At 42.0% G+C, this 9,853-nt stretch overlaps 1 protein-coding gene across 1 annotated transcript in view; it reads right to left on the reverse strand.

The window, feature by feature from the left end:
- Positions 1 to 2,127: 2,127 nt before the first annotated feature.
- Positions 2,128 to 9,853, reverse strand: part of hk1 (hexokinase 1) — a 28,455-nt gene continuing 20,729 nt past the window's right edge. The window contains exons 14-21 of the mRNA XM_083651119.1: positions 8,545 to 8,664; positions 7,967 to 8,062; positions 7,765 to 7,864; positions 7,476 to 7,659; positions 6,996 to 7,151; positions 6,052 to 6,139; positions 5,527 to 5,672; positions 2,128 to 4,509 (exon numbers count right to left, since the gene is read on the reverse strand). Coding sequence (XP_083507245.1) covers positions 4,362 to 4,509; positions 5,527 to 5,672; positions 6,052 to 6,139; positions 6,996 to 7,151; positions 7,476 to 7,659; positions 7,765 to 7,864; positions 7,967 to 8,062; positions 8,545 to 8,664 — 1,038 coding nt within the window. The 3' untranslated portion in view covers positions 2,128 to 4,361. The remainder of the gene's footprint in view (positions 4,510 to 5,526; positions 5,673 to 6,051; positions 6,140 to 6,995; positions 7,152 to 7,475; positions 7,660 to 7,764; positions 7,865 to 7,966; positions 8,063 to 8,544; positions 8,665 to 9,853) is intronic.

Consider the following 9,853-nt stretch of genomic DNA (forward strand, 5'->3'; position numbering starts at 1 on the left):
TTAATATGAAATTCAGCCTTGCAATGTATTTTAAATAATATGAATATAAAATATGCTGTATCTGTTTTAGACAGTAAAAAGTGGGACTTGTGTGTTGGTTACCTGCATACAGTAGCCATGATGTAAATACAATAGCCAGTCTAGTTACATTATTTCAGAACAATTTGGTGCGGTCAGAAAATCTCATCCTGATCAGAAACCTTCCTACTGGACATCTTCTGATACCTTGAAACAAAAAAAAATGTTGTTCCTCTTTCACTGTTTTCCTCTTTCAATTGCTTGTTTTAAAATATACACAGTAAAATAGTGAAACATGTATTGATTGTCTACACTTAAAAAGTGGGTTGATTATTTGTGACCTGAACATTCATTTGGGTTGAGCTGCAAAATAAAATAAAGATGTAAAACTCTTTGACACGACTGAGATCGCCCTCTTTCATCTTTGCATCCACATAACTCAACACATTCAAACAAAGGTGATCCCCTCATGGGTAAACTCCACCCAGAGAACAGTGAGCCTTTGGCTGTGATGCATTTGATTAATTATTGAAAGTTAAATATATCAGTTATTATACAAAAACTAAAGCCAAACTAAACAAAAACATACAAAATGTGATGATATATTTGTATGCTATAGCTGCTTTTCTTTTATATCCTGAAAATCACCTTGCACTCTCCTAAGGTGTCCAGACCACCAGATGAATATTTTATTGATTAGTTAGATTTTTTCCACTTGAACCCCCCCCCCCCCCCAATCTATGGAGAGGTGTGGTACCTGTGGTACCTGTGGTGTGCCGCAAGGGTCAATTCTAGGACCAAAATTATTTTTGCTGTACATAAATGATATATGTAATGTTTCCAATATACTCAAATGTGTTATTTTTGCTGACGATACAAATGTCTTCTGTGCAGGGGAGAATCTTCAAAAGTTGTTGGAGGTTGTCTCAGCCGAATTGGGCAAGCTGAAGTTGTGGTTTGATGCAAATAAGTTATCTTTGAATATAAAAAAAACCAGCTTCATGGTTTTTGGAAATCGTAACATACATTTGAAGGCACCGGTGGAATTAAAAATAGATAGTGTTAGTTTAGAAAGAGTATATGAGAACATATTCCTGGGCATCAAAATCGACCACAACTTCAGCTGGAAACCCCATGTCAGCTATGTCAGGTCCAAATTAGCAAGGAGTGTGGGGTTACTGGGTAAAACGAGGCACGTTCTGAACCATAAATCACTGTATACACTGTACTGCACTCTCATTCTACCATATCTAATCTACTGTGTGGAGGTGTGGGGAAATACCTACAAGAGCACACTTCAGACAATAAGCACCATGCAAAAAAGAGCAATTAGAATAGTGAACAATGTAGGCTATTATGAACACACCAATGACTTATTTTTAAAGTCACAGACATTGAAATTTAGGGATCTAGTGGATTTCAAAACTGCACAAATAATGTTTAAAGCAACACAAAATCTACTGCCAAACAACATCCAAAAAATGTTCAATGATAGAGAAGGGGGATATAACTTAAGAGGGAGATTTAATTTAAAACAGCCGATTGTGCACACCATGTGCATTTCTGTCTGTGGGGTGAAGTTGTGGAATGGTTTACCGGAGGAGTTAAAGGAAAGTAAAAATATTGTTCATTTTAAGAGAAAGTTGAAACACTTTATACTGGAGAAATATAGAACTGATGGTTAACTGTCTTTTGATGATGTATAGTTCAAATGCTAAAAATGTATATATGACGTATAGATCAAATGCTTAAAAAAAAAAAAAAAAAAAAAAATTGCTTGCTTTTTGTTAATTTGTTCGTTTGTCTTTTTGTAATGAGACCATATGGAAAGTTTGTAATTTATAAGATGAACTGGGTTAGGGCATTTACAAGCTTATAGCTTCAGCCCTAACCTTTTCGGCCAGCATCGTATGTTTGTTTTGTTTCGCATGTTTGTTTGTTTTTTTGTGATGTGGCGCGAAATAAACTTTATTCATTCATTCATTTAAAGGTCAGAGGTCACACCAGTAGAATAGCATCCAGACACAGCGGCACAGCGGTGTGTAGGAGCTCTGGTGGTGTAATGAAAGAACTGCACATTCACCATTGCTTTGAGACAGCTTTGTCTTTATTTAGTGAATGATTGACAGTGTTGAATAGATACAGTCTGAGGGATGTGAACAGAAACAAATAGATTAAAAGTTGTGTGTGTGTGGGGGGGGGGGGGCGGGTGGGGTGTAGTAGCAGCAGCAGCAGCAGCTGTGGACTGACTACTGGAGTCTGGCTAAAAGGCAGGGTCTCATGGGACCTGCTAGGGAGGCTTGGTTAGTTGGTTTATTTAGCCTGGCAGTTTGAGGGAACTAGCTGGCTAGTAGTAGTTTCAGTTTGGGCTGGTGCTAACTTGCCCTCACTGGCCAGGATTTTAATACCAATCTAGCATCTCAAAGATCTAGTCCTGCACCATATGCTGTCACTCACAGGCCAGTGACCTACTGTGCTCTATAGAGATACCACCAAACATAATGAACACCCAGGTCAGTCACATAATAAAACTTCTAAAGTTTAGAAGTTTTATTTAGACTTCTAACCAGAACATCAGTTTAGAATCTAAACTGATGTTCTGGTTAGAAGTCTGTGTCGTCTTACAGCCTGGGATATCTTCATATTTGACCGCATAAAGTAAAAAATAAATAAAAAAATCTAAAACATGCCAGAGAACAGATTCACGAGTCTGTGAAGTATATTCGAACTGTTACTAACTTACTGAACTGCTATTAATTTGATTTGTTAATAAGGAAAGCTTTTTTTCATGAATTTGGACACTCATTAGTTGTTGTTGCAACACATACTTGGGCTGGGCTGTGAATGAGCGACAGGTGAATTGGTTAAATAAGCTCCTGCTCAGTGCAGCTGACTGGGTGAGTTCAGGGAGACACTTTCTTGAGAGAATTTTGTCCCAATTTCCTTTAGGTTTCAGCTGCTGTAATATTCCTCCAAGTGACATATAGTTTGTTCATTCATTGTTGTTTCACTGGCATCCATGTTGGCTCCACAATCCTGCATCATGGCCGTTGCTAAGTAACTGTCGATTCTAGCTATGATGTTGGGCATCTCACCATGGTGATGTTATGGAGGCAACTGATACCCATTTGCAGCCAACACTTAAGACTAGAGTGCCCATAATACAATCTAAAATCTATAGTATCAATAACAACAGGATTCTACTTAATAAAATACAAGTGCTCTTTGGACATATTTTACAGTAGAGTACACTATAGAGTACAATAAAATTGCTGTGACAAATTAGATCCAATCTGCACATCCAACCATCCAAGTCACACTGCATGGCTTTCCCTAGAGACCAGGCCATGGGAGAAGTCCTTTGGTTTCCATGCTTCTGCCCTGATGCAAAACTGTTGCTCAACCTGAGAGGAATCATTTTGAGAAATCCTCCAATACAATACAAGACAGGCTCAGGCTGATGGGACTTCTACAATGGCTGCCTCTGTGGACGTAACCATTGCAACAGTAACATCCAACATCACCCATTACAAAAATAAAATAAATAGCACCTATCAATAGTATGTATCGTACATTGTATTATACCTGGGTGAGATTAGAAAGTTTAAAGCAAAAATATTCCCTTTATCTCATTATACATAATATAATCTCATATTTTTAGGTCTTGTTGTACAGACTGTGAGTAGCCTACAGCAGACAGACAGACAGACAGACAAACTGACAGACAGACAAACTGACAAACTGACGGTGACTTTGGTGTAAAGCATTGTTTTCAAGTCCCTCCAGCTACTAGAGATCTCGCAAGAATCAAATGTTTTCTTGGGGAAGGTTCCTTGCAACAGTTGCATATTGCAACAGATTGCAGTCATGAACAATCCCTGCACGTTCACTTCCTTTCACCCAAATCTGCAATATATGGCTGCCCCCACGTCTACAAATTATTGCACTTAGCTCATCATAGGGATCCTCCAGACGGCGAAGATGAACGCCGCATGTGAGGAACTCTAGGAGTGTGTGTACACACAGAAGATGAATGTGCGTGTTTTTATCTCTACAAGTTCAACTTCAGAAATCACAAAACTGCAAGATTCTCATGGGAGTGGATATTGTTACAATGTCTAATCAAACATCATCTAACTACCTATAACATAGTGCCTGACTCTGCAATTTAACACCAAGAAATCTCTCCCTCTCGCTAAAGCAGCTACTGGAGTGTGATAGGTTTAAAGCTGGGGCTGGTCTGATTTGGGAGGTGATAGGAGAGAACAGAGGAGAGGAGAGGTGAGGTGAGAGCAGAGACAAGACAGGGGGCGCTAACAGTAAGACAGAGGGGATATACTATTCTATTTATTGTTGAGCTCCAGTCTCATCCGGCAGCCCACGGCTGTGATGAGGGCGGCTCCTTTCCCGCTGCCATCCTCCGACAGCAGGAAGTTGACGCTGCACTGAGGAGCGAGCTCCTTCACTGTCTGGTGCATGATGCGGGAGAAGCTAGAGAGAGAAAAGATATGTTATAGAGTTATTCACCTGATGTAGCCCCGCCCACTTGACCCATTGTGTCACGACTTCCTGTTCAAAACACCGGCTGTTTTACCTGCTCAGACTAGTCTGACTCACCTGGTCAAACCTACTTTGACTCACATATGAGTCAGACTAGGTTTATGAGTCACAGGAAGTGTAAACACAATCAGAACTTCCGATTGTGTTTACACTTCCTGTTAGTCTCTCAAGCCAGACTGTTTCTTCCACATAAGGTGAATACAGTAAAGTGATAAACATTGTGTACCATGTTACCTTAAAGAGACAGTCCATTGAACTTAACTGTTTGGAATTCCACTACAGCGAATGAGATCATGGTTATCGTACTTGGCCTACTATTTGGATGTGCCAGCAGGAAGGCTAGCCACAGTGGGCAACCAGGCCAATAATTTTTCCTGGCACGTGTTTAACAAGTTTAACATGTTTGACAAGTTCAGCAAGTTTGAATATTTTCAAACATGCATGCGCAAGCCATTTATGCAGAGCACATCAGCATCAGCCATATAGTAATTTGTCAAGTCAACAAATTTAAATTGTTCCCTATAGTCAGACAAAAGTTGCTAAATTTGGAATGTGGAATTATTTTGGATTTTTGTGTGTGCCAAAGTCACACCCTCTTCCAGGTTGGGCATCCAAGGGATTTTCCACCATTCATTTTTCCATAAATATTTTGATTTTGATTTTGATTTTTTTTTGTTGGTTCGAGTACCTTGAAGCAAAATGTTGTAGTCAGGATAAAGTGGGTGCCTGGATTCGGAAATCAGGGAAAGGGGGTACTCAAGCCAAGAAAGTTTGAGAACCACTGGTCTAGATAAGGAACGTCCATTGACAGAACCACTGGTCTAGATAAGGAACTTCCATTGACAGAACCACTGGTCCAGATAAGGAACCTCCATTGACAGAACCACTGGTCTAGATAAGGAACTTCCATTCGTTTTGTTTGAGGGATTTCTAATGAATTCTGCTCACTGTGGATGTAGTTTGTAGAGCGACCCGTCCACCCCTACAGTGACGTTCAGATGGTCCAGTCCACGGTTCTCTCTGATCTTATCCACAACAGCCGCCATCCCTGCTCCGCACAGCTGAGCCGCACGATGTGACACCACTCCACACACCTGACGATGAAAAGCCATATCGTTACTAGAACATTTCACAGTGCGTTCCTGCCAGGATAGCCACACAGTGTGATATGACTCCTGCCCCAGTTAGCTGAGCCCTACAGTGTGATATCACTCCTGTATGTGGAAAATGAATGTGCCTTATCAGCTCTCTCTGTTAAGTCCTTGACAGTCACACTCGAGCCCCTTTCACAGGGCACAGCTGACAAGAAGGTATTGACAATACCCCCCGGCATGTACTGTACCTCTCATACACATAGCACCTTAGGGCAGTGGGTGGTTCTCAAATGGGGGGCCTGTTTGCATGTCAGCTTGTGATTGGGTACAACTTTGAAATAACACGTGGCATCATTATGGTTTGTCTGTGGCGTTATACCTCTTTGACTATGATGCCGTCATCACAGGTGCTGTCCAGCCCCAGGTGCTGCAGGATGGATCTCACCTGCAGTAAAGCCAGCCTGTCACTAGAGGGAGACATAAAGGTTGACATGTCATTAGCAGAGAGGGGAACAATAAACCGGAGTACAGAACAGAACAGGAGTACTAGGAACACTAGTGGCGTAATAGTGAAATAAGTGAATGGGTTGTTGCGGGATTAGTATTTAGCACTAAAGCGAGTTGATCTTCTGAGTGAAAGACTAATCTGCTTCAACAAAAATATTTGGCCTCGAAGTCGGCTGGAATCACGTCACACGCGACCACTGGCTGGCAACAGTGTGAGCAGTGTTGTCGTATGCTTGAGCTAAATAGTTTAATAGTCACTGTGATTTTCCACATTTATAAATTCTGACAATCCAGCTGTTTTGCCAAACCAGATGTGTTCTCTTCAGTGTGCAGCTAATTGAACTAAAATGTTTCGTCACTGTCATTTTTACTTTTGGCTATTTTTATCAAACCAATTGCTTAAATTGCAGAACAAAATTAACAAAAGTACTTTATCAAATAGGATTGTTTTTGTATATTATTTTATTCTTAGCGGGAAAAAATCCTTTCCCTGAAATGAAAAGTTTGAATTCAGCATAAAGTAGATAGATAGGGATGGTTATGGTGCAATTATGCCAAATTTAAATCCACCACTCAGTCTAGATTTCTAATAATCAAAACTGTTATAATGTGTACAGATGTGGACTGTAGACGCACTGAGAATAGTTCTACTGACGAGATTATGTAACAATGTGTCAAAATGTGAGTTGTTGCCATTTTCAGAGAGAAACGATGCAATCATGCAACACGCATGGTTCACACGGACACACACACACACACACACACACACACACACACACACACACACACACACACACACAGTGCACTGTGTCCTACCTCTCTATCTGTGAGAGGTACTTTGTCTCAAAGATGCCTCTGGTCTTCAGTGTTTCGGAGATCTGTCCTCTGAACAGGAAGCCTCTCTTGGTCAGATCTATCAGGATGTTCCGCACAATTTCGCCAAGATACATGCCACTGCACATTTTCTCATATCTGTAACACACACACACACACACACACACACACACACACACACACACACACACACACACACACACACACACACATGCACAGTCTCTTATTAGTATCACTTATGTAGACATCGATCCAAGAAATAGAAGAAGACACAATTACAGTAATAAGAAAACTGTGTGGACATGTGTGTGTCAGACATCTGTTTCCCTGTTTGTGTTTGTGTGTGTGTGTGTGTGTGTGTGTGTGTGTGTGTGTGTGTGTGTGTGTGTGTGTATGTGTGTGTGTGTGTGTGTATGTGTGTGTGCATGCGTGCATGCGTGTGCACGTGCGTGTGTTTTTAACCTTTGTTTGCCTGGATTGAGGGAGAAGTCGTCCACAGCGCGGTCATACTCTGTCCTTATGTCGTCAAGGCAACCGTTGTCTCCGAAAGCCCCCCACTCCATGTTGACGCACATGCGCCCTTCGTCTCCATCGACCATCTCGACGTTCCTCATCTCCTCCATGTAACACGCATTGCTGCCAGTGCCTATAAACACACAGACAGACAAATAAAAAAGATAAACACGTGGCAGACAGAAACTTCTCAAGAGACTGCTCTATATGTCATCAAAGACGCATGACGCAAACGAACCAGCGATGAGGCCGATCTCGCAGGTGGGCTCTTCGTAGGCGCAGGTCATCATGGTTCCCACTGTGTCGTTGACGACGGCCACCACATCCAGGTCAAACTCCTGCAGGGGAAACACAGAGAAAGGGTGATGACTGATGAGACGTCTGGGGCTGGAGCACACACAGCACCATGTGTTACTGACTCTCCTCTCCTCCTGTCCTACCTCTCTCCTCTTGATCGCATCCCGCAGCAGTCCCACCACATCTTCTCCCTCGCAGTCTGTCGCCTTGAAGCCCTTGGTCCATGTCACCAGGATACCCTGTGCACGCACACACGCATGCACACACACACACACACACATGCACCACACACACACATGCATGCACATGCACACACACACACACACACGCACACACACACACACACGCACGCACAATTAATGTATGTATACCACTGACGTCGTGTGAAACTGCATAACTCTAGTCTCATTTTGGTTGTCACGGTGGCTAAGTCCATATTTTTATACAGGTATTCAGTTGATACGACTACATTTATCTATACTATCATTCCAGGAGCGTCTGTGTGTCAGTGTGTCAGTATGTCTGAGGCTATTATAGGTTCTGTGATGATGTCATTGGGAATGATGTCATCAGTGATGTCATCAGTCTAAGGCTATAAGGCTATTATAGCCCCACGGGTATTGCACTAGTTATGTTAATTCAGATGGTTTGGGGGTTCACAGGAAGGAGGAGTTCAGGAGGACGTGTCAGTGTTGTGCAACAGATGGGCCAGGAGACTCACAGCGTCCAGGCTGGTCTGTCGGCAGGGGAAGGAGAAGGTGAAGCCCATCGGAAGACGAGCGCTCTTCATGCCCATGTAGTCCAGGAAGTCGCTGATACACTGCACTATATGGTCGAACAACTGGACAAAGAAGAGAAATCATATGAAGCAGTATTCAATCAAAAAACTGTTTGTTTGGTTGTTTTGTTTGTTTGGTTGTTTGTTTGTTTGTTTGTTTTGTTTTTCCAGCTCAGTGATTCAGTTTTTACTTCTTGGAATATTTTCTTGCCATCTCCAGTATTCGCTGTTTTTTTTTTATCCATAATTGTATTTGCTGCCTGGAAATATGAAGAAAATAATTGAATTATAGGTGGTTTTCACGGAAGTGTGTTGCTAGGGAACAGTTTGGAACCTAGCTTAGGTCTTGTCAGTTGTACTAGCAAACACTGCAACAGGAGGTAAGCCGGGGGAAAATTAGATTGTTGTCGAGTTGAAACCGTCTATACGAAGGAAGGAAAACAAAATCATCCACTCTGCACATTTATGATGTAAAGGTAATATTGATAATGACTTTAGACAGGCCAAGCGGTTTGTGTGTTTAGGTGTTCAAATATACAGAACTTTGTTTTGTTTTCCCTTCACAGCATTTTGTCTAGGTTTGTGGCAGTATAGATCCATGCTGGAGAATGGAGAATTTAAGGCCCATACTGTGTATTGGACCTCTAAGTCCACCATGTAGCCTATAAGTATTTTGTAACTTATCTGTTGTGTGTGACATACAGTATTTAACCATGCAGGCAAGTTAATGAAGGGTGAAATTCGTATTTCCAGCAATAGCCTGGAAAGAGGTCTATAGCCTACTGTCTCATTTGTATCTTCTTCTCTGAGTTTCCTGATTAGTGCACGGATCTGAGCCCACTCACTCACATGCTCGCTACAGGGCTAAAGAACTGATCAAAAATGAGCTATTTGGAATGCCAAAACAAATAGCGGAGAAATGTGATGTCAAAACACTGGCAGTTTGGATCCTGATCTCGCCATGGTCAAAGACAAAGAGAAACAGATATGGGAGGTCACGGAGCAGGTGAGGAGGTCAGGAGGTGACAGACAGGATTAGCTTCAGCCAGCGCACAGCAACTGAAGTTCAAATCTGTGTTTTTAACACCGTCAACTCGATGCTAAGCCAGTGGCCCCGTTCACCTCCCTAACTCCCTCACTCCTTTGCTACAGTACTTCTAATCTAATCTACCTACCTGCATACTTCTCTAGCAACAACCCTCCTACCCCCTACCTCCACTAGGGTAACAAGAGGCTAAGTTCAAAGCTACCT

Source organism: Poromitra crassiceps (genome assembly GCF_964638095.1).
Source record: "Poromitra crassiceps genome assembly, chromosome: 14".
Taxonomy (NCBI): Eukaryota; Metazoa; Chordata; class Actinopteri; order Beryciformes; family Melamphaidae; genus Poromitra; species Poromitra crassiceps.